We start from the raw sequence: 25,259 nt of genomic DNA, 5'->3' as shown, positions 1-25,259 counted from the left end.
ATGTAAAAATCTCCTGGAGAGCATTTTTAAAGCATCTGTGAGTGTGTCATATTTGCTTTGTCTCATGAAAAATGCATCACCACCTGTTCTGCTTTGAGGTTTTCTTACTCATTTAAAGATGGAGGTTGATTATTTGCCAGTAATAGTCAAGGTAATAAGAACAGAGAGGAGACCATTTAATTACTCTTGTAATGGAAACATTGGCCCATAATTATGTCTTTTTAAAGCTGTTAAATGGAAACTACTGGGTGGGACTTGAATTTTGTTTCCATTATCTGCATAACTATTGCTTTAAAAACATTGCATTTGATGATGATTAACCTGGGCAGAAAGTCTTCATTTTTGGTAGAAGGCAGTGTTCACCTCCAAGCCTTCTGTTTCGGGACATAATGTCGAGTATTGAAATTTGAGTCTGTGTGTCCCACTTCTAACACAACAGGAAAGACTGTTGTGCTAGGATTTTAAAATGTTTTAGGCATCCTAAATGTCTAAAGGCACCACCACCTGTTCTGCTTTGAGATTTTCTCATTCAAATGAAGATGGAGGGTGCTGATAAAGACCATGGTAGTATTAATTGAGAGAGGAGAGCATTTGATTGCTCTGGTAATGGGATCACTGGCCAATAATCATGCCTTTTAAAACATTTGATCGAATGAAAACTGGAGTTTGAATTTTGTGTCCATTATCTGTATAGCTACTGCTGTAAAAAGATTGCATGTGGTGATGATTAACCTGGACATGAAGTTTTCATTTTGGGAAGAAGGTGATGTTCACCTCCAGTCCTTCTGTTTTGTGTACATAATATTGAGTATTTAAATTTGAGTCTTTGTGCTCCAGTTTAAAAAGTGTTGTGCTAGGGTATAAAAATGTTTTAGACAAGTTAATGTTGGGGTGTTTAATCTACTTTATCAAACAATTCTGTAAAGCCAAGAAAGCTATGCAGTGCATTCATTGTATAAAATCTCCGGGAGAGCATTTTTAAAGCAATTTGGAGTGTCACATTTGATTTTTTTTTCTTTCATTCATTCATTCAATCATATTTATTGAGCACTTACTGTGTGCAGAGCACTGTACTGAGTGCTTGGGAAGTACAAGTTGGCAACATATAGAGATGGTCCCTACCCAGTAGCAGGCTCACAGTCTAGAAGGGGGAGACATGAAAAATGTATCACCACCTGTTCTGCTCTGAGGTTTTCCCATTCAAGTGAAAGTAGAGGTTGATTACTTGCTTCTAGCAGCCAAGGTAGAAAGAACAGAGGGGAGCATTTAATTGCTCTTTTAATGGAATACTGGCCAATAATCCTGTCTTTTAAAAACTATTAAACAAATGAAAACTACTGAAGTTTTTTATTTTGTTTCCATTATCTGTACAACCATTGTTTTAAGTTTTAAACCCTTCTCTCAATTCAAAATAAAAATGTTGTCCATTCTCTTTTTCTTGGTTTTTTCCAACTGTCAGAGTTATTTTCCCTTTTTGACTTTCCTACTTTTTTCCGTGCTTAAAAATTCCATTTCAGATGTTTTTAATGCATTTTTTAAACCCAAGAAAAATCCTGTTTTCACGCATTTTTCCAAATGCTGAAGATGTTTCTATTGAATTGGTTTTGGGGCATGTACAACCAGGATTTATGGCAACTGAGCATCTTGGCCTTGTCCTTTTATAAAAAATATTTTGGGTTGGGGGTGTGGATCTTTTATATTTCAGAAAGCAGATTCCGGAGGAGATGAAGTAGGATATGTACTCTTCACTGAAAGCTCAATAGAGGACATTCTACTGAGATGATTCACCCAGAAAGGTACTACTGAAAACACCAGAAAATATTGTTGTAAAACAGAAAAGCATTCCCCACCCCCACCCTATGTTTTTTTGTGTCCTCATCTGGGAGAAATTAAAAGGTTTTGGTTAACTCTGAATAACAAGTTTGATCAATTCCATATGCACAGATCACTGAGGATCAGCAGTATGAACGGTAGGGAAACCATCTGTGGAGCAAGGCACTCACAAGCTGAGAAGAGACATTTCTGTGTTCCATGATGAGCTTGAGGTCTTAAATAACCAGAAATCTATTCCCAGGTGGGTCACCCAGAAAAGGAAAGAGAAGTATTGTGGCTCACTGGAAAGAGCATGAGCCTGGGAGTTAGAGGACATGGATTCTAATCCTGACTTGGCCACTTACCTGCTGTGGGTCTTTGGGCAAGTCACTTCTCTTTGCCTCAGAGTCCCCACCTGTAAAATGGGAATTCAGTACCTGTTTTCCCTCCCACCAAGACTGTGAGCCCCAAGTGGGACAGGAACTATGTCCCACTCCCTCTTGTAATAATAATAGTAATAATAATAATAATGGCATTTGTTAAGTGCTTACTATGCGCGAAGCACTGTTCTAAGCGCTGGGGGGAATACAAGGTGATCAGGTTGTCCCACATGGGGCTCACAGTTTTAATCCCCATTTTACAGATGAGGTAACTGAGGCTCAGAGAAGTTAAGTGACTTGCCCAAGGTCGCACAGCAGACAGGTGGAGGAGCCGGGATTAAAACCCATGGCCTCTGACTCCCAGGCCCATGCTCTTTCCACTGAACCACGCTGCTTGTATCCACCCCAACGCTTAATATAGTGCCTGGAACGTAGTAAGAGCTTAACAAATACCATTGTCACCACTGTTGTCATCATTATAATCATTATTATTATTCCACATGCCCAACTTTAAAATGGGGGCCCTGGCAGGAAAAATGATTAGAGCCCATGATGTTGTGACTCCCAGGCCCGTGCTCTGTCCACTACGCCATGCTGCTTCCCATCCCTTCTCCTACTTACTGTGACCAAATTGCCGTAGACAAAGATTGCAAGCTCCCTAGATGTGTCTATCTGGGAGTTGTTACAGATCTGGGAGGAATTTGGATGTCATTCAAGTTGGATGTCCAGTTCATGAGTCCATTGTGTGAAGCCCAGGGCCTGCCTCTGTGGGTGGTCCCATAAAGACCGTTGTATTAGATGGGGAAGATGCCAGGCATGCTCGATAGCAGTAGCGTCAAAGCAACCATGCGTCGCGTAAGTGTCGGAATTCATAGGAGTACTGTTTGTGGGGTGAACATGTGTTTCTCTTCAGGGAAGCTTGTTTTGAAGAAAAGTCCTCCTCCTGCCCATTGATTTGGCCTACGGGACTGAGACTCTTTTTCCGGCCAAGGAACTCAGGGACTTCTTGTTTTGTATTTGTTTCTGAAATCAGATGTGTTTGTTTCTGTGTTTAGTTTTCCTGATTTTAACCAATTAAGAGGATCCCGTATTCCATCTCTTCTTACGAGTCTTATCTCAGACAGCTAATTATGCAGAAACCTCTTCTGGGTGATCTCCAGGCTGGAAATAGCCTAAGGAAAGGTTATTAGATTCCTGATTTCTATTGGAGGTGTCTGGTTTATGTTTTCAATGGTTTGAATTTTTGCCGTGTTGACCATGTCTTCATACATCCTTAGAGTGCCAAAAGCTGTCAGCTTTTCTTGGCAGTTTGGAATGGACAGAGCATGCCTTTATGGCTTAGAACAGTGTTTGACATATAGTAAGCGCTTAGCAAGTACCGTAAAACAAACAGCACTTTTAAAAAAGATCGTAACAGATGCTGAAAATATCAAAGTGATAGTGTAATTCCTCACTGCACAAATGCTTGAAAGGAAAGAAATTTAGCACTATTTGACAGTTGCACTGCCCTTCCTGTATTTAGATCCTGAAGAGCCTCGGGCATGGGAACGGGAACACATGTGAGAGCCAAGTCAGTGTCCCATTCAGAAAAGGAGCCCTTCCAGGAAGGTCTTAAACCACAAAAGGAACAAGTACTTGCTGTATCTAAGGTGCGGAATTATTTCCCAGGACCAGAGCAGTTCTAGACTGTTTGTTTTGTTTGTTTTATAGTACTTGTTAGGCTCTTACTATCCCTCAAACACTGTTATAAGTGCTGAGGTAGGACAAGTCACTTAGGTAGGACACAGTCCCTGTCCCACATGGGGCTCACAGTCTTAGGCTCGGTTTAAAAAAGCACTCATCTTCCCACCAAAACCCTGTCTTCCCCTTGATTTTCCCATCACCGTAGCCAGCATCTCCATCTTTCCTGTCTCACAAGCCCATAACCTTGGCTTTGTCCATGATTCCTCTCTTATTCAACCCACATATCCAGTTCATCACTAAATCCTGTCAGTTCGACCTTCACAACATCAATGAAATCTGCCCTCTCCTCTCCATTCAAACTGCAACCGGGTTAATCCAAACACTTCTCCTATCCTGCCTTGATTACTGTATCAGCCTCCTTGCCTACCTCCCAGCCTCCTGCTTCTCCCCACTCCAGTCTTTCTCACTGTACCTCCGTCTCGTCTGTCTCACCGCTGACCTCTCCTCCACACCCTGCCTCTGGCCTGGAGCACCCTTCCTCCTCATATCTGACAGGCAATCACTCGCTCCGCTTTCAAAACCTTATTGAAGGCACATTGCCAAGAGGCCTTCCCTGACTAAGCCCTTTTCCTTTTCGTCAACTCCCTTGGATGTCACTCTGACTTGCTCCCTTTATTCATCCCTCCTCCCAGCCCCACAGCACTTATGTACATATCTGTAATTTATTTTTATTAATGCCTGTCTCCCCTTCTAGACTGTAAGCTCGTGGGCAGGGAATGTGTCTGTCATTATTGAGTTCTCCCAAGTGTGTAGTACAGTGCTCTGCACACAGTAAGTGATCAGTTGATGCGATTGACTAGGAGGAAGAACAGGTATTCAATCCCCATTTTACATTCGTGGAAACAGGCACAGAGAGGTTAAGTGACTTGCCCAAGGTCACACAGCAAGCAATTGGCCAGAATTAGAACCCAGGTCCTCTGACTCCCAGGTCCGTGCTCTTTCCACTAGACCACACTGCTTCTCCAAACTCCCTAGCAGTCTTCTAGAAGGTAAGCTCCTTATGGCCAGGGAACGTGTCAACCAACTTGTTATATTGTGCTCTTCCAAGCACTTAGTACAGTGTTCTGCACACAGTAAGCGCTTAATAAAGATTGATTAACTGTAGAAATTCAGTGATGGGGCAATACTCCCAAAGACCCTCACTGGCAAAAGGTTGGTCTCCCTTCAAAGAAGGGGCTGCACATGAGGCATTCTGCTCTGGGCTTCATGCTCTGGCATGGTTGGGACTACAGCTGGCAAGAGATTTGTGCTTGGCAAGCCCAAATGGCTTTTCTTTCCATAATGTCTTTCTTTTTGAACAAATGCAGGATATGGATGAGCTGTGTTTGACTCCAACCAGCTGATCTCCTGCTGTATATCATTATGAAGCAAAGGATGCCTCCCTGCAGCTCAAACTGCACGGACTAAAAAACTTGTGGCTTAATTATTTGCATCTAAACATTTCTTGCCAGAGGCCATACAATTGTCCCAAAGCTATAGCAAGCCAGAGAGATCAAAATGATTTTCCCATTTGGGATACCGTTGGGTAACTCTTGAAGTTCTATTCAATAAGTTAAAGTGTTTTTAATATGTTCTGATTTCATCCCATGCCTACTAAGGGACAACAACTTCGCTTTCTAGGTTATCCTCTGCTAAACATAAAAATGTATTTCACCTCCCTTCAAAAAAAAATGACATGAAGCTAATAAGTTGCCAAAAATCCAACCCAAAACATACATTCTAAGTTCAGATGGTAGAGGGGAGGAAGTATAGAGGAAGTCACAATGATTTGAAGGAAGCTTAATGGAAAATTTTTTTGACAAATTCCTGTCCAGAAAAATATTTATACAAAAAGAGAAACTCAGTAAATGGAGTTCTTGATAACAAACATCACTCCCTCTTTTTCCTGAAATTCATTTGTGATCCTGAACTATTTCCTCGTATGTTTATTTTATTATTCTGCTATATATTATTTATTAAAACGAAACTAGTCAATTGAACCTTCCTTCATGTGTCCTGCAAAAGGCATTCAGGGTCATGAGAGCGGTCACAAGAAAAGCCATAAGTTTCTGGAATTGGACTTGCCTTCGTTCTCTCTCCTAAGAGTGGATTGTTGCCACATACAAATGAACCTTTGGAGTGGCATATGAGCCAGATGGAGCTTGCCCTGAAGCAGAAGGTCCAAAGCTCTCAGGGACAGAGGCATATTTTAAAATGCTTTTCTTCACTAAACTTCACTTGCTTTACGTGGCAGAGAAGGTTGTTTCTCACCTTCTCTGTATCTTGCATTGGCCAGGCCTATTTTGGAGAGGGGCCTGGACCATCTGAAATGGCAAAATCGGCTGCTCCAAGAAAGCTGCCCTCTCTCAGTTTCCTGGGTTCCATAGCCATTGCCTACATTATGCTAGAGTGATCATCTGCAACTGGCAGAGGAAACAACACCCTCTCCCACCCACCACACACGCATCTAGAGCAGAGACCAGTGGGCCCCTTCTGATCAGTTGCTAGGTCTGGCCAGTGCCTAGTCTAGATTGTTAGGGGATAGATGTATCAGAATTAAATGAACATCGGGTTTTATTTTTTTTATTTGAGGGGACAAAAACAGGTTTAAATTTCAAAAAATTCAGGTTTGATTTTGATTTTTATGATTCATGTACAAGAGCATCTGCCTGGCAAATATTTCTTCAGCAATATTACCCAATTCTGGCGTACATAAGTATTGCACATTTTCCACGAACACTCAAAATCTCAACTACCCGTCAGCACACAGAACGGGCAGGATCCAAAGGCAATTGTGTAGGACAACTCATTTCTTTGGGTCGGTTCATTGATCCATAAGTACCCGCACAACCTTGAATCTTGGAAGCCACCACACATGTTGAGATAAAACCAGTTTCTTAACCTCAACCTGTACATTGAAGCTGCTGAACTGGGCCCTACATCATCTCGCCACCAAGAATATTACGCTCACACCAAGCACCTGCCTGGTATACAGTCTTGGCCTTGCCCAGCCCTACTTGATATGTGTAAGAGACGTTGACTTGGCTGAACTGGTGTGGTTTCGCGATCCAGGCTGGATGTGGCTAACCGGACCTTAATAAGGAGCAGTGTGGGTTTTGTTACTTCAGAAGCAGGTGATGCAAGTGTTTGGTACAGAGCTGTGCACACAACAGATGCTCAATAAAGATTGAAGTCAGGTGGAGCCCCAATTTGACATCTGTCTCCCAACTTGAGTCTTCAGAGATTGAGTTTGTTAAACCTTCACCCAGCCCACTGACTTGGTCACTTCTAGATAGTGTCAAATTTTCTCTTGACTCTGGCTCCTTCCCCTGTGCCTTTAGTGTGCATGGGTCTTCCCTGATGTGAAATCCTGCATCCCTTTCTTTTTGTTTCTGCCCTCTTCTCCCTCTTACCTTTATGGCCAACTCTGGATATGCTGTCTACACTCACAGTCTCCATGTTCTCTCCTTGAACCCTCTTTCCCTCTCCCCAACTCTAGTCTGGAATTTCTCTTCACCACTCCACTTGAAACTGATCTCACTAAAGGTTCCGATTACCCTAGTGCATGTATCTCAATACATGTGCTCGTAGTGCTTACTATTCTACTACTAATAATGATAATTATGGTGCTTGTTAAATACTATGTGCCAAGCACCAAGGTAGTTACAAATTAGGTCAGAAACTGTCCATGCTTCACATGGGGCTCACCAAAGATCCCTTCCTATCTTCAAAACTAGAGATGTCCAGCTCTTCCAGGAAGCCATCCCAGATTTACTTTATCTGAATTCATTCCCTCTAGTTTCCCTTTAGGATTTAGATTGAGTTAGCTCATGTCCGCTCCACTAGACTGTAAGTTGCTTGTACTTTCCCAAGCACTTAGAGCATTGTCTGCACTACATAAGCATTCAATATCATTGATTAATATTGCTTAATTGACATCTCTGTGCCTGGTATCTGGATGCTAGTGCCTCTTTGGCATTTAGACACTTCTGACATGAGTTTTGTTTGCTTTCCCATTTAGGAATTTGAAGTGTCCTTTTTTCCCCAGTAGATTGTAAACTTTGCAGTGGCTACATAGCAATACCCCTCTCTTCCCAGCATCTGGTGCAGTTGACTCAGTGCTGGGGGTTTTTTTATTTGGTTTGTTCATTTTTATGGTATTTGTTAAGCACTTACTATGTTCCGGACATGGTACTAAGCACTGGGGTAGACACAAGCTAATCAGGTTGGACACAGTCCCTGTCCCACATGGAGCTCACAGTTATAATCTTCATTTTACTGATGAAGTAACTGAGGCCCAGAAAGGTGAAGTGATTTGCCCATGGTCACACAGGAGACAAGTGGCAGAGCCAGGATTAGAACCTAGGTCCTTCTGACTCCCAGGCCCGTTCTGTATCCACTAGGCCACTCTGCTTCTCTTGGCCACGCCACTGCTTCTGTCAATGGCAAAGTTGATGTGATTGGATGAAAATGCATCCGGATGGCAAGGTTCTAGGCACCGGAGAGTTAGACTTTGGACTCTGCCTGCCCCCATGGAATACACCAAACAATTGGACAACTTGAACACAAAGCCTTTAATTCAAGTCATTTTCACATAAACTTGCAATCATGATACAGGCATGTAACAAAGGAATATGAAATTGCAGTAAAGAATATAAAGCTAGTGTCTGAATATTTTAAATAAGAGCTCTTTAGATAAAGTTGCAAATGTTTTTAAAATAGTATTCCTAAAGAAAGAGGGAGATACTGAAAACTCCAAAACACTGCCATGCCAAATGACATTTCACTGAGTTTGTAACAGTTAGACACATTAGACACTTATCTCCTATTAGCAGAGATGCCTGTGGTTTACATTCAAGTTGAAATAATTCAGCACCTTTGAAACCTTCTTTTGAATCTTTCGGGGAGGCCCAGGACAGATCACTTTCGGTAGCTTCTGAATCAAATTTGCTTTTTGGGGTGAGCAAGCCTCACAAAAATAAAAATAGGCATTTTTTGCTACTAATTGGAAGATAAATTAGGTGTCCAGGCCAGTTAATACCACACAGTAAACTATGGTACACAGGAACAATGGACAGTTGTGTTGATTGGTACCAAAATATCTGCTGTCACCTGGATTTCCTTAAATCTAATCCTTTTTAAAAAAAAAAAAATTTAAAAGCTCATCAGAGCAGGAAAGGGGCTTAATTCCTTTCTGGTAGAGCCAGGTTCTCCTAAACACTTCTCTTGCACTCATTTTGCTGACTTTCATTCTTCCTCAGTCCTCTGTTGACTGGAAGAGGAAGATCATGACAAGCCAAGGATGAGATTTTCGGAGGGAAATGAGCATTGGGCGTGGTCCCCTGGTCGGCCTTTCCATTTCCACACCTTGTAAAATGATTACATGATAGAAACTTTTTATAAAATTCTTACATCAAAAATATAGAGATTTTTTTCTAGAAATATGCAAGCGTTTCCTTCAATATAATGAACCACAACAACAAAGAAAACAGATTAGGGAAATGTTAGGAATCTGGATCTTACCCACAGAGTCAAAAATTCCAACTGGCATTTGATTATATATCTGAATCTGATTCTCGATCATCTCCATTCTATTTAACCTTTCCCAGACCTCCCCAGAGAGGGAACACCAAATGGCCGATACTAGAATACGGGGGTGAGTCTAAGCCAATTTTCACGATTTGTGTTGTGCTTCTTTGGATTTTTTTTCCCCATGGCTTTGGTGAGTTGAAGCTGGTTCCTCTACAGTATCCTGAACTGCGATGCGGACTTTCTGCCACTTGTTTCCCTTTTGGGAGTTACAATTCTTCGGATCTCTCTTTGTCTGGAGAGCTGGACCATTCTATTCAAGAGTGTCCCGGGAATCGGTAAAATGCCCATTTCTTGATTGATTACTGGCAGTGCTGCCTAGGCACAGACCCATGAACCAGGGTGCTATTTGGCTGGGGTCGGTCAGGGTTTTGACTGCAGGTTAAAAATTTGTACAAAATATACGGGGAGAAAGGGAGGGTCCCTAAGCTGCTAATGAAAATGTTTTGGGTTTTTTTCCCCCCCAAACAACCATGAATAGTTGCTAAGATGTTCTCATCAGAGTGCAGCCATTTTGAGAGTTGGGAATTTGTGTCTGTTAGCAGCCCACAAGTGTTGAAGATTTTTCGAATGATGGTTCGTAGCTTGACTTTTCTCTAACCATGGAGTTGAGAAACGTAGAATAAAATTTCAGACTGAAACATGCATAGAGTTGTTCCAACTCATTCCAATAAGGCAAGCGTACTGACAACAGCATTTGTCTGTCTTGTATGTAACTTGCAGGGCAAGAAACCTGGTTTTAAAGCACAAGTGCATTCTCGGTTAAATGATGCTTCTCAGGCTTCAGGTGCCGGTCTGGCTCAGTAATAACATTGACAGTAGTCAAGAACAGGTGTATTAAGATTGTCTCTAGCAGAAAGGATCATTATTTGGGCAAGAGCCTTCGAGCAATCTTAAAAACAGTGAAGGGCTGTAAAGCTCCTAGGTAAATTCAAGAAATAATTCCACTGTTCAGATACTGACTGGTTCTTCAAAACATTCCATTCCATAAATCCAAGGTCTGCGTAGTCATTATAGTTGACAATTATTTGTCTTCTGTTGAATTTTACAGTTTTCTGGAAATATTCGAGAATATATTATTTAGGGACCTTTTGATAACAGCCAACTGCTGTTCAAATATCATTGAGCTCAAATGGGAAAGATTGCTCAACTTTAAATTCTGAATACTCATCCTGCACCTTCTGCCCATACCAAAAAGCAGAAATTGCCTAAATTCTGTTGCGGCAAATTCTTTCACAGTTTAACAATAAGATCACAGCTGTTGTCTCGCACCGCTTAGCCCGTTGCTTTCCAGGAACCACTCTCTACCCTCGCCCTCCCTGACTGTAACTCCCTGCCTTGGGTAAATTTAGACTGAGGTTGTCACTAAAACATCTTGAGATTGCTTTCTGCCTGACCCAACTCAACATGCCACCACTGCACGCACTGCACACATTGCAAGGTCATATCCTTATACTCTACTGTTCCCCCTATCTGCAGTTTATTTTATTGCCTGAATTCCTCCTCCTCACTCCCCGCCCCTCCTCAGAGACTGTAAGCACCTTGTGGGAAGGGATCACATCTACCAACTCTATTTTATTGTACTTTTCCAAGCGCTTAGTACAGTAAGCACACAATCAATACCACTGATTCATAGATCGATTTTGATTGATTGCCCTTTATTCACCCTACCCTCAGTCCCACAGCACTTATGTACATATCTGTAATTTACTCATTTATATTAATGCCAGTCTCCCCCTCTAGACTGTAAGCTCACTGTGGGCAGGGAACATGTCTACCAACTCTGTTATATTGTACTCTCCCAAGTGCTTAGAGTGCAGTGCTCAGCACACAGTAAGCGCTCAATAAATACCACTGATTGATTTAGACAGAGAATGTTTCTAGTATTTCAGGGTTCCACTTTTGACTGGCCAGGCATGCCAAAAAAAAAAAAGCATTAAGTGCAAGATGTACCACTAATGGAATCCAGGGGTAAATGGAGGGATCTGCCGCCAATGAAAAGCCAACCAACCACCAAACCAACCAACCCTGAGAGACACAGTCAAGGCTTGGGAGACCTGCTTGTTCATTTAGAGCTTCTGGGACTTCCCGTGGAGCTCTTTGTCCCCCAGACAACCATCCATTCAAAGCTGATCCCTGCTTCTTGCCCTGGCCATTGGATTGGTTGGCTAAGAAAGCCATCTTGACCACCTCCATCTACAGGCAAGACGGAGAAGGGAAGGACAGAGAAACCATCAAAATTTTAGACATCCTGATGGGTCTAGGTGATTCAATTCCTTAATTTCTGGTCCCCATTAATCAGTTTTGGGTCAAAATTCAGCTCTACACCAGGAAGAAAGAGATTTTCCTATTTGTGTTTAAAATGTAAACATACATTTTTAGATAGGGGTGGAACTAGCTATCTTTATGCATATGTGGCAGTCTCTCTGCCCTCTGCTAATATTTTTTGAAACCAATAATAATATTTGGGTTTCCTCAGCACCAATGCAGCTACACAAATTTGCTAGGCACAGAAAGAGCGTCGTTTCTCAATCAGCCTTTATTAGGGCCTCCTGGGAGCCAGCAAAGATTCCAAATAACCCTCCTACTTTGGAAAGGCCTATCAATGGCCTGGCTCCTTCATCAATAGCGTGGAGAGGCAGCAGAGATGGGCCGTCTGCTCTCCGGGGTTCCTGGGGAGCCCCGGAAAGAGTGGAAGCTCTTTCAATGCGGAACCTGGGGAATTTGGAGCATTGGGTATAAATCTTCAAATCCCGCAGCTACGCCAGAGTACGCACTCACACATACACACGCACACACACACAGATTCCCCGATAATGCCAATTTAGTTGCTCAAAATCCAGTTACAGGTTTTGCTGTGAAGCAGTTCTTGTGTTCTGAACAGAACAATTCCTTTGGTTTGGTATATTCTATGCTTTTTTGCCAAATGTTTTACATCTTACTGAAGTTTATATCATTTTCACTTCAAAACACTGGGCGCTGATTCATCCATTATCTTGCTGCTTAGTATCTAGGAAAGAAAGAAAAAAGTTACTGAAGTGGAGAGGTAACCGGGAAAAATTGAGGTGCGACTAGATGATCTGTGCATTATCCTGAAGACACCGGGCCCATGGTGTCTTTCCCAACTTTGGGAAAGGCATGTTGTTTGGGGAAATGTGACAAAAACGGATTAGGTCACTAAAATCCGGGCCAAAAGCTGATTGCTGTTGTCTTAAATTTGGACTTCCAAGGGCCCCAGAACAGGCAGAGGGCTTGGTTGGTTCTGTGAATGGAAGTGTAACCACATTGGAAGGGAGCCGGATTGCCTTTGGGAATTGTGACAGTGCAAACAAGCAGGCCCCGAGCTAGTGTGGACTACTGGAAAGAGCACAGGCCTTGGGAGCTAGGAGATGCAGACTCTAGTCCCAGCTCTGCTGTAGTGCTGCTGTGTGACATCAGGAATAGACACAACTTCTCTGAGTCTCACTTTCCTCATCCGTACAACAAGCAGAACAGTCCCCGACGCAAACTAGTTCACCGAGCTGTTGTGAGGATAAAATGAGGTCTCTGGTGCGAAAGCCCTTTGAGAAATGAACCTCCGTTCAAATTCAAGGTGTCATTATGATCATCGTTATTCTTTTTTACGATTGCCATTAAGCGCCGTGCAACTAAAATGTAGGTTGAAACTATAGCTCCAGATCTGGAGATCAAGGACGGAACATGAACTCCATTTCATGGCTCAGTGGAAAGAGCACGGGCTTTGGAGTCAGAGGTCATAGGTTCAAATTCTGGCTCCGCCAATTGTCAGCTGTATGACTTTGGGCAAGTCACTTAACTTCTCTGAGCCTCAGTTCCCTCATCTGTAAAGTGGGAATGAAGGCTGTGAGCCCCAGGTGGGACCACCTGATCACCTTGTATTCCCCCCAGTGCTTAGAACAGTGCTTTGCACATAGTAAGTGCTTAACAAATACCATCATTATTATTATTATTTCCTAATCGCAAATCCCGCCTCCAGAGCGATGGGCGAGACCCACATCCCACAAAGGGTCTGTGGAGGCCAGAGGAGTATCATGCCAAATTCCCCTAGTGCATTACTAAGGGAGATCAATCTTAGAGCAATGCACATCCAGCAAATCAGACCATTGCTGGGTTTCCCAACTTCAATCAATCATTTCATCTCTCCTATTTTGCTTCATGGGCTGGGTTTCAGACCCCATCAGACCTTAACCCCCTAACCATTTCTTTCAATATGCCATGGCCTCCTTCCGTGTTTATGTGTGATGAGCAGTTCCTCCCCCCGCCCCCCACTAGAGTCTGTCCCCTCCAAAATGACAGTTCTTTGGCTCAGTGTTTAGGCGAAGCCATCAGAGCACCAGATTGCCCAGAGTGAATCCTACAGTAGTTGGTCCTGGGCCTTTGACAGTGATGGAAAGTTGACGGTCATTCTGAGAGTCCAAGAGCCAGCTCCATACTGATGGGACAATCAGATTTTATGGAGCTAGGAATGAGTTGAGATAAAGTTTGGGTGGCCAAGCAGAGGCAAAGCTAAATAAGTTACAAGAAGCAGTCGTCTGCCAGCGTACCCTCTGAAGAGCCAACCTTTGCACTGCAGCCCCTCCACCCAATGGAATAACATTCCAAGCCCTGTGCCAGCAGCCCACCCATCTAGCTTTTCACAGCCCTGGGGCCATGGTGCCCAAGTGTCAGGCATCCTCCTAGGGTCATGACTCCAGACCCTTCAAGCGTCCCCCCTCGGGACAACCCAAGTTCCCCTCCACCGCCAACCCCCCCGGCCCCTCCCTGCACCCTCCCGCTACCAGGAAGCGGCGGATAACAGACCCCGTATCGTTTCCGATCCTTCGGAGCGCGTCGCCCAACAGGAAACTGGGAGCGGCAAACCAAACATCGTTCGGCTGGAAAGTCTGGCTCTGTTCAAGCCAAGCCCTGCCCAGGACTCCCTGGGGGGCGGAGGTGGGGAGGGGAGTCCAGGCTCAGCAGCTGCAGACTTGGGCCCCCAGACGATAAGGTCCATTTCAGCTCCTTTCAGGGTTCCTGGTTCATGGACCAAGGAGGCAGTCCAGGGCCACCCTGGGCCTGCAAAACCCTTATGGTGGAGGACTTATCCAGTCTCCCTGGGATCCTGAGGACTGGGGGCGGGGTGGGGGTGGGGAAGATGGAGCCGGCAGGGCCAGCCTTGTTCCTGGGGTCAATGCTAGTGGCACAGACTTCCAGAGGAGCCCTGGGCTGGCCGAGCACCTGGCGCAAACCCGAGGGGTCAGCCGGGGGCAGCCGTTGGGCTCATTGTCTCCAGCTCCCTGTGGGCAGCTGTTGCCAAGAAAGGGGAGGCAGACCTGGCCCCGTGGACCACCGGTTCCACATTGACCCACTTGTCAATGACCCTGTTTGCGTTGGGGAGGAGGGAGATGCTAGCCAAAGGCGCTTACGGAGAAATTGTACAGCCGGAGGCGTACGCGTGGTGGCCTGTGTAGCGGATATCGCAGCGGACGACGTTGTTGGAGTAATCCGATTCCGGTACCAGATAGCTGGGGTTCACACTGACCTAGGGAAGGCAAATGGTGGTTATTTCTCAGCTTCGGAGTGCCACAGGCTAACGCCGAGCAGCTGTTCTCTGTCTCCTCTGAGGACAGAACAGGAAGAAACGGGCTTAGCCTGCAGCAGGAGGGATTCAAGTCAGATAAAAGTGAGGGTTGCTTAACCCAAGGGAAATCTTGGGAATCTTCTTCTCTAGAGATCTTTACAAACAGGAACGATTCTCATCTGCATGAAGGCAGGGGGCTGAACTAGATGACTCCTCAGTGTCCCTTCCAAAGCTTCAAGTGACGGCGAGGGCCACCATTTTCAGAGCTCGTACCTTCAGAATGTAGTTTCCAGGCTGCACATCCGTAATATCAATCCACTGACAGTCTATGTCTGCACCATATGTATCATAGCACCCAGGGCTCAGCCCCTAGAAAGAAGGACAAAATGCAAATGAGCGTTCCTAAAGGATCTACCAGCTGAGGGGTATCCAACTCTGTAGCATTGCAAGATGTCGATACAAATCTAAATGAACCTAGAACCCCATTAATCCTTTGGGAAAATGGAAAGCGTCTCCAGCTCAGCTGCCAAACCTGAAATAAGTGCCAACCTAGAAACACCTCTAAAGCTTTAATGTTTTTTTTTCTCTTTTTTTTAAAAAAAAACCCTATGATTCTATGCATTCTGAGGGAGAGAGATATACATGGTCACTTTCAGGCCACTTGCCATCTTATATCTAAGTTGCCTCCTGAGCTCTCTCAACTGCAGATCAATCCGTGCACTGCATCAAATACATTTCCTATGCCTGGCCAAGATTCAAGTTGGAGTGAAATTATATTGTCCACTTACAGATTAGGGTTTCTCTTGGAAACACTGACACAGCTTTAGCTGAGAGGCACAGGTTTTCCAACTATAAAATCTTTTCAAATTGCTTAATTCAGCACAAAAAAGCTCTACATCTGACATCAATTACACTTGAAATTTGAATAGAGATGCGTGTAGACCGCTGGATGTTCTATTTTTACATGTTTTAGATAAATCATTTGAAAGCAATTAAATTCCTAGAATGCAGAGGTCAAAAGAGCCTAGAATTCATTCAGAACCTTATAAGGCACTCTTTCTCTCTTTCTTTTATGGCATTGGTTAAGTGCTTACTATGTGCCGGGCACTGTCCTAAGCTCTGGAGTAGATATAAGTCAATCAGGTTGGACAAAGTTCCCATCCCACATAGGGCTCACAGTCTCAAACCCCATTTTACAGATGTGGTGACTGAGGCACAGACTTGCCCAAGGTTACACTCCCCACCCTACTCTCAAGAGGGCCCAGGAATGAGGTGGAAATGGACTGGGGTTCTTTTAGCCATTTAATGCAGAAAGTAGAAGCTTAGCCAGCCCTCCTCAAATAGTGGTTTCTGTCTACTAGGTGAGGCCGGGGTTTTTCTTATGGATTCAGAACAACTAGCGCTACTTCACAGCACACCCGGGGGACCTCAGCCTAAGCCCCTTGGTAAGTCACTGTAGTGCTTGCATTTCCTCGGAAAGTGTCCTCTCTGGGTCCCTCATCCCTCCAGGGGCCCTCTGGAGGTGCAGGGTGAGGGTCAAGTACTACCTGAGTGACTCTCCCAAAAAAGGGTGGAGAAGCCCTGAACTGGGCAGCTCTGACCTAGATATCCTTCACTGTAGCCTAGGGACCATCTGAGGCAGATTAGCTCTAAAAAAGGAAATAGATGTGCTTTTTCCCCAGAGAAGCCAGCCAGGTCACTCTTTCAGAGCCGTGCCTTACCTGGGTGTGGGCTGTACAGGCGTAGCGTCTGTAGTATCCGTAATCGCAAGAAGTATCTTCGAGACAGAAACTCGCTTTGTGGCCCTCGGCCACCCTCCTGTGGGAGCTGGCATCGAGCAGGTCATAGTGGCTGAACTCATCCATGCTGTGGTAATGCCTGTGGCCCCAAACAGGGGTAGAAACAAGCAGTTAAACTCTGGATGTGTGCGCCAGATTCACATGAGTCCAGTAATAGCATCCACTCCTACTTTCTCCTACAGGTGCTTTGCCAAATTCCATTTTTTACGCTAAGGCGAGGATCATGCTTTTTTCCTTAACATCTAACCAGAGCTAGATTTGTGGTAATTGCTTTCTGCTTCTATAATTTAAGGTGTAGCGCTGAAAGTCTCTTTGAAAATGCAAGCTATTTATTTTATTGATGGAAAGGTCCCTCTTTAAAGGGTCTTCATTTTCCCAACAATACCAAGATCATTTCCCAGTGGGAAGCATTAACACACCCTGAATTGTACCTGTTGGAATGAAGGCTTTTATGACCCTTGCCTTCAAGCATGGAGGTTGGAATTACTGAAGTTCCTTTCCACAAGAAAACTCTTCTCTCGAGGAGCAGAGATTATTTTATTTTATTTTTCCTATAGATAGGATTAGCAGGGATGGTGACAATCTGTAGCAATGTTCAAGCACTGTCCCTCTTGAGTTATCCCCGGGGTCAAGACCACTTACTCCATAGCAACCTTATGGCAGTGTGGCTGGCTTTGGGCAAGATAAATAGGCAATAGTTGACTAACTCCAAATTAGGAAGAAAATAATAATAATAATGGCATTTGTTAAGCGCTTACTATGTGTGAAGCACTGTTCTAAGCACTGGGGGGGGATACAAGGTGATCAGGTTGTCCCACCAGGGGCTCACAGCCTTCATCCCCATTTTACAGATGAGGGAACTGAGGCTCAGAGAAGTTGAGTGACTTGCCCAAGGTCACACAGCAGACATGTGGCAGAGTCGGGATTAGAACCCACGACCTCTGACTCCCAAGCCCGGGCTCTTTCCACTGAGCCACGCTGAAAATGATCTGGCAGTCATAGTGGCCTACAAGTCGACTATGAGTCAGCAATATAGCCCTAATCAATCAATCAATCAATCAATGGTATTTATTTAGCATTTACTGTGTGCAGGGCACTGTACTAAGCGCTGAGAACAGTGCTTTGGACATAGTGCTTAATAAATGCTATCATTATTATTTGGGAAAGTACAACACATTAGAGTTGGTAGACATGTTCCCTGCCCACAAGGAGCTTACAGTCTAAGGGTAAGAAGCAGAAATGATTATCAGAAATGAACTCTGAAGAAATGACCAAAAAACCCAAAAATTCTACCCATGATGTGTTATGGCACACCAGTTGGGAGTTAGTGATCCAATCACCCTTCAGTAGATATTTGAATGTATCTTTAGTCCACAAAACTAAACCTTAAAAGTGTAGATTTTGAGCAAAATATTGAGATACATAGATACATACCCTTAAGCCCACCCAAACACATATCTCCACTAAAATATTTTTCTCCTATAGGTGATGTCAGAAGCAAATTAATATTTTCGTGGGCTCCTCTGATTTTTTTTCTATTTCCAAAACTGAGCCCAAGAAAGTTGAGCCCAAGATTTTGGCCTGCGGGTTTCTGCTGACATGGCCGCGTGCGAGCCATTTTCCCAGTATTGTATTTTTTTTTTTTTACTTTCTGAACTAAATTTGATTTCTTTCCAAGGGAAGCAGTCCTCAGAACCCAACTGGAAAATAAAAGAATGAAAAGTGCCCCCAGGACACCCTGCTCACTGGTGACAGCTGTGCCACTCCCACGAATATCTCGGTCTGCTCGGTAAGAAGTCTGATGTGCCTTGGTTTTTCACTCGCTGAGGAAATCGCAGTAGCACCCGGTTGTCATAGTCTCTGACATCTGACCTGTAAGCTGAACTGTAATTGTGCAAAAAGAGGAAATGGAGCGAAAGAGTCATAAAATGCCAATACAGTTAACACTGATAGACCTACGGCCAATCACTAACACCAAGTGAAACCTCTCTGTCTTGGGCCACAGATGATGATGATGATGATGATGATGATGGTGATAATAATAGTGTTAAAGCACTTACTGTGCACCAAACATCATACTAAGCACCCACAAAACAACCAGGTGAGACATAGTCTCCATGCCACATGGGGCTAACATTCTAAGGTAGAATGAGAACAAGCATATCATCCCTATTTTACAAAGGAGGAAGCTGAGGCACAGAGAAGATAAATGACTTCCGCAAAGTTGCACAGCAGGTAAGAGGCAGAGCTGGGATTAGAATCCAAGTCCCCTGACTCTCAGGCTCATGCTCTTTCCACTAGACCATAGATCTGTTAATCAATGGCATTTATTGAGCACTTACTATGTGCAGTGCACTGGGACAGGCCCATTAGACACTGACATGGAACACTTAATGGGATTCCCACCTGAACTGCTGTCGGTGACACATAAATTTGCCAAAGTACACAGTGACACTTGTCTGAATGATTTTTAACAAGAGGGTAGGAGAAGACACTCCATTTTTGAATGGTGGAAATATCATGGTTGGCAGAACAGATTATGCTGCATGCCCTTAGCAACTCAACCAAAATTTGACCGTAGTTTACTGTGGTGGACTGAGTGAGGAGAGGCAAGACTCAGGAATCAACCCCTGGAAAGGTACTGGAAATTCATCTCTGCCTGCCTTCCCCCAGGGCAGTGGGGCTGGGTAATTGGCCACTGAGTGTCAGAAATTAGGAGCTACCATGCATCGTTCTGACCGATAATCTTCACTGGGTTTTATGGGAAAATGCATTTCCTCAGACTGTTTTTCTCACTCTTCCTCAAAGCCAGTGGCAGAATGGTCGCATTCTGCTATTTGAAAAACAACCCAAGCGCTTAGTACAGTGCTCTGCACACAGTAAGCTCTCACTAAATCCAATCGATTGATCCTGGGTCTTCGGCCTAACATACTAAAGGGTATTGAAGCGGTACATAGGCCCTGTCTGGGGGAGGAAGAGTCAAAATGCAATGTGTAAGCACAGTGAAGCAGTGAATAAAAATGTGACAGTTTCAAAAGGCCTAGAGAGGTCGATTATCTGGGATCTAGCATTCATTTGAGCCGTGAGTGTACAGTAGAAGGGTGAGGATTCCTTGCACAGTTTTAATAATAATAACAATAATAATAATAATAATAGCATTTATTAAGCGCTTACTATGTGCAAAGCACTGTTCTAAGAGCTGGGGGAGATTGCAAGGAAAACCCAATGGAACATTACTTTTGGACCACCTGGAACTGGTCTACCTGAAAATCTTGGAACTTTTCCCAGTCCGTATAAATACTCGGCGGCCTATTTTCTTTTCAACAGTGCCCCATATTGGGAGGTGCGGAGGGGAAGCGGACCGAAAAAACAACCCCTCAAAAAAATCATACATCGTGCGCCCTCTCCTGGTTAAGTCCCTGATCTCAAGACCGTGCAGATCTGTAAAAACCGATGTGAAAAATCTAACGGTTGAATCAGATGAAGTGCTATGCTAAGTCAAGTGCCACCCGAACTGCCAGGCAAATCTCCACCTCCAATCTAAACAGGAAAATAGATCATTGCCAAGGGAATGGGGATCCAGAAGTCAGTGCAATGGAATGAAAATGAACTTTAATGACTGGTTGGGCTGGGGATGCTCAGGTTCCTTGGGAAACAAGGGGTGGGGTTGATTCCGAATCAAACCCCTCCTCTCCTGACAGTAATAATAAAGAGCACGGGTTTGGGAGTCAGACGATGTGGGTTCTAATCCCGGCTCCACCACTTGTCTGTTGTGTGACTTTGGGCAAGCCACTTAACTTCTCTGTGCCTCAGTTACCTCAGCTGTAAAATGGGGATTAAGACCGTGAGCCCCCCGTGGGAGAACCTGATTACCTTGTGCCTTCCCTAGCACTTAGAACAGTGCTTGGCACATAGTAGGCACTTAACAAAAGCATCATCATCATTAATCGTGGGTTTTGTGCACACAGCACTGAGGTAGGTACAAGATCGGACACAGTCCCTGTTACACAGTCTAAGGAAAGGGAGGCCCAGAGAGGTTAAGTGATTTGCCCATGGTCACACAGCCCGTCGGTCCTTGACAACTCAGAAAATTGGGGCTTTCTCCCCCCTCCTCCTCTCCCTCTTCCTCGTCCTCCTCTTCCTCGTCCTTCCCCTCTTCCCCAGCACCCACGGCCTCCCGTTCGTCGAGCGCCCGCTCCTGGGGGGTATGCTAGGTACGGGACGGAGACGGCGGTGGCCGCCGCGATCCCTACCTGGCCAGGCAGTTTTCCTCAGCGGCACATCTCAGGTTGTACATGGACATCCTCTGCACGTAGGTGGAGGCCTGGATGTAGTAGGGATCCGGCACGAGGTCGGGGAGGCCTACAAAGACAGCCGACCGACCACGCGACCATCAGCTCCGGGAGCCGTTCTTCCCGACCCCTGGGCCGCCGCCGGGGTCCACGGGGAAAGGGGGGAGAGAGGGACCGGCCGGGGGTGCTGGGGAAGAGGAGTCGCGACGCGACGTCGTGCGTGCGGGGCGGAGGGGGTCCCTACGGCGGCTTACCGTACTGGAAGTAGCTGGTGCCGTAACCGGGTCGGTACCGGCCGCTCTGCCGGGGTCGCTCGTACGTGTCGTAATAGTTGTAATAGGGGTTGTCTTCCGAGTATTTGTAGGGGTTGTAGGGATCGTCCCCAACCATGCCGTCCACCCGTGCGGGGGGCAGCGCCGGCCTCGGGCTCCGGCCGCCGGCCCGGCCCAGCGGGGTTCCGGCCCCCGTCCGGGTCCTCGTCCCGGTCGCGTTCCCGGCCCCGGTCCCGTTCCCCGCCTGGTAGCCGGGCTGGAACCAGAGGCGGGCGGGCGGGCTCCTGGCCCCGGGGGTGGAGCTATTGTCCCGGAGCAGCAGGACCGGGCTTCGGGGCAGCGGGGCGGGGGCGGCGGAGGGGCCGGGGGCCGGGGCCGAAGGCCGCCGCCGTCGCGGGGGCTGGTACTGGGCGCCCAGGCTTAATAGGCTGAAGCGTTGCCCGTTGTTTTCCCACTGGATCCGCTGTCTCCAGCCCCCCGGGGCCGGGGCCGGGGCCAGGGGGGCGTTCTGGCCCGCGGCTAGGCCCGGGGCCGGGGGACGTTGAGGCTGCTGGCCCGAGACCCCCTCCAGGCAGCAGGCCAGGTGCACGCACACATGCAGCCGGGCGAGCAGAGCCGCGGCCCGGGCGAGAGACATCTCCCTCCTTGCTCCCTCTGCAACCAAGTGACCGGAGCCAGTGACGGCGCGATTCCTCCTCGCGGGGGCGGGGGGTGGGGGGTGGGGACGGGGCCCAGTCGGGAGGAAGGAGGGGGACAGGCGGACGGAAAGACAGAAAGGCCGGGAGACAAATAGACGGAGAGACAGGCGGGCAGGCAGTAGTCGCACAGGCAGGTAGGCAGACAAGCAGACAGGTGGTCGGGCAGATAGAAAGAGAGCTGGCTGGCGGGCGGGCGGCCGGACAAGCGGACCGGCAGACCCCCTCCACTGCGGGGCTCCTCTTCCCTCTCCCAAGGCTGCTGCTGCTGCTGTGGGAAGAGCCGCCCCTACTCTGCTGTCGCCGCCGTCCTCACTGGGCTGATGCCGGGGGCGGGCGCGCGGAGGGCGGGGACAAGAGATTTTAAACTTTCTGGCACTTTTGCAAAGTTACACAAACCCTCTGGCAGCGCAGCCCCGCCGCTATGTGTTCACGTAATGCGATTGGAAACGTGCGAGTCTGACAGCTCTCCCCTCCCTCCGTGTCCCCCCCCCCCCCTTCCTCAGACACGTTGCACAGACGGAGACTGGCGAAGGGGCGAGGGCCGAGAGGAGGAGCCGGGCGAAGAAAACGCAGAGTCGGAGCGGATGGACCGGGCTGGTGGGGGGCAGGGGCCGGGAGGAGGACGGGGGCGGGGGGCGGGGGGACGGGAATTCCAGCGGCCCCAGACCCGCTCCGGCAGCCAGGACGTGGGGCGACGCCAAAGTCTGCACAGGGAAAAATGCTGTTAGGTCACCGGCCTGGAGAGTCTGGAAAGGGGGGCTGGGGAGGGGGCGGGCGCAGGTGGGGGAGGGAGCGGCAGGGAACGCTGAGGCCCAGATAGCAAAAAGCGCGTTCTCCGAAAAAGCGTAGATCACATGCCGGGACCGCCTTCCCGGGTCCAAGAGGTCCCACCGCCCGGACTCCCATTTCGCCCAGATCAGTTCCCACCTAATCCCGGCCCAGAGCCACCACAATCCAGTGCCCTGCCCACAGTAAAGGGCAAGAACCCGCTTAGGTCCCCTCCCCCCACCGCCCCCAATTTAGCCCCTCTCGATGCCATTCGGGGGTCCCGGCCCGTAGCCCCACTAAATGAAACTGGCTCTCCCCCACAAACGCCACGAAAATAGACTTTCTGTCAATCTGGTGCCTCAGAGAAAGTTGCCTTAGAGATTTGTACATTAGAGAAAGGGAGGGAGACCTGCAAATTCTTCCTTTTGGTTCGCAGCCGGGACATGGGGAATTTCTGATCGATTGGATTAAGCCAAGAATAGGCACAGAATCGATTCTGTTTTAACAAGAAGCTGCACAGACATTTGTTATGCCTCGGTGAGGAATTCTCCTGGGTTTTTAAATCCCCCCCCCCCCCCCCCACTTGTTAACCGTTGCCTGCAGTACAATTTAACATTTAACAGTCTCCGCCCGTGTCCTCTCCGCCTGCGAGTTTTCAACCTCAGTCCAGGGTTTGCTGAAAGGCATCATTAATCAAGAATCAGGCTGGGAGTGTCCATCACACAGACTGGCTCAGACATGGGGAGCGGAAAGGGAGTGGAGTGCCCACGGGGAAAGCTCAAATGGGCAAAGGGTCAGGTCAGGCAACCTGCCTGGAACTAACCGGCCATGTAAAGTAGCATTTACTTATGTGCCTGACACCTCTAGGGCTCAAAAGCTCAGTGGCTGACAGTCACAGGAAGTAAGATTTCAGATGAAAACAGCCATGAAGAATTGAAGACTCTTCTAAATCCTGTCAAATCCACATCATTTTTTGGTTTGCTTTTTAAAAACACCGCATTACAGACTATCTACACTGTTGGACTGGTTAACTGGGCATTGTCCACAGGCCTAATCGGCTAGCTTCAATTTTACTTTAACAGTGTCCTTTATCTATTTTTTAGATTTTTCTCAGTGAATCTATAAGGGAGAATCACCTCAGACTCAATTTGTCTAAGATCAGACTCTCATCTTTCCTCCCAAATAGTCTTTTCCACCTAACTTTCCCACCATCATCCCTGTCTCTCAAACACATAATCTTTGGTATTAACCTGGGAAGAAGAAACAGCCAAGAAGGTTGAGAAAGAGCCGTCAGAAAGGGAGGAGGAGAACCTGGTGAGTAGCGGGTCAACAGATCGAGATCTGCTATCTTTCCCATCACTGCAGGTGGCGTCACCATCCAAAGTGCCTCTCAAGTCTGCAACCTTGGCATTATCCTTGACTCCTCTCTCTCTCAAGCCACGTATTTGGTCTGTCTTCAAATCTTGCTGGTTCTTCCTTCACACCATTTCCAGAATCTGCCCCTTCCTCTCCATCCAAACCGACACAGTGCTGATCCAAGTGCCTTTCAAAGCCCGACTCTACTGCTGCATCAGCTTCCTTTCAGACTCCCTGGACTCCAATCTTTCTTCTCTCTCCAATTTCACTCTGAAAGCTGGATCTTTTTTCTGCATCGTTGTTTCGTGTACCTCTTCCCACTCCTCAAAAACCTCTAATGATTGTCCGTTCCTCTCTGCAACAAGCAGAAACTCCAGACCACTGGTTTCAAAGCACTCAGGCAACTCTCTCCCCTCTATCGATCAGTCACTCAATTTGGATTCACTGAGCACTTACTGTGTGCAGAGCACTGTACTAAGTGCACTCAATTTGGATTCGTTGAGCACTTACTGTGTGCAGAGCACTGTACTAAGTGCTTGGGAAAGTTCCATATGATAGAGTTGGTAGATGCGATTCCTGCCCACAAGGAGCTTACAGAGAGCGAGGCAGATGATAAAATCAATTATAGACGGGGGAAATGGCAGAGTATAAGGATACGTACACAAGCATCTTGGGACTGGGAGTGGGGTGACTACCAAGTGCTTAAGGGATACAGACCTGAGTGCAGTGCATAGGTGACACAGAGGAGGAGGCAGATAGGGGGAATGAGGGCTTAGTTGAGGAGGCCTCTTGGAGGAGGTGTGAATTTTAGGAGGGCTTTGAAGATGAGGAGTATGGTGGACTGTCAGATATGAAGAAGGAGGATCACCAGGCCCGAGGGAGAAACTGAGCAAGGAGTCGGCAGTGAGGTAGAAGAGATCTAGGTACAGTGAATAGCTTGGCATTAGAGGAGTGAACCGTGCAGGCCAGATTGTGGTAGGAGATTAGTGAGGT

The 25,259-nt window shown here is 46.6% G+C and overlaps 1 protein-coding gene across 1 annotated transcript; it reads right to left on the bottom strand.

Annotated features, from left to right (window-relative positions):
• Window positions 1–12,024: 12,024 nt before the first annotated feature.
• Window positions 12,025–21,631, bottom strand: LOX (lysyl oxidase). The gene is made up of 7 exons (XM_038769872.1): window positions 21,427–21,631; window positions 21,134–21,242; window positions 18,627–18,764; window positions 16,803–16,959; window positions 15,355–15,450; window positions 14,927–15,042; window positions 12,025–12,513 (listed from the first exon to the last, which is right to left on the bottom strand). The coding sequence occupies exons 1-7, from the start codon at window positions 21,560–21,562 to the stop codon at window positions 12,507–12,509; spliced, it is 759 nt and encodes a 252-aa protein (XP_038625800.1). The 5' UTR covers window positions 21,563–21,631; the 3' UTR covers window positions 12,025–12,506.
• Between the last annotated feature and the right edge of the window lie 3,628 nt (window positions 21,632–25,259).

The sequence above is a fragment of the Tachyglossus aculeatus genome, chromosome X4 (assembly GCF_015852505.1).
Source record: "Tachyglossus aculeatus isolate mTacAcu1 chromosome X4, mTacAcu1.pri, whole genome shotgun sequence".
NCBI lineage: Eukaryota > Metazoa > Chordata > Mammalia > Monotremata > Tachyglossidae > Tachyglossus > Tachyglossus aculeatus.
Note: the sequence above shows the minus strand (reverse complement) of the source record. Positions and strands in the feature narration are given on the sequence as shown.

What these genes read in the sequence shown, in the direction of transcription:
- LOX (XM_038769872.1), bottom strand. Translation starts at nt 21,562, where the DNA reads ATGGTTGGGGACGATCCCTACAACCCCTACAAATACTCGGAAGACAAC. An exon ending in GAGGAAAACTGCCTGGCCAG is followed by an intron (nt 18,765 to 21,133) that starts GTAGGGATCGCG and finishes GCACAATTACAG; the next exon opens with TTCAGCTTACAGGTCAGATG. An exon ending in CCTGTACAGCCCACACCCAG is followed by an intron (nt 15,451 to 16,802) that starts GTAAGGCACGGC and finishes CCTTCTTTCTAG; the next exon opens with GGGCTGAGCCCTGGGTGCTA.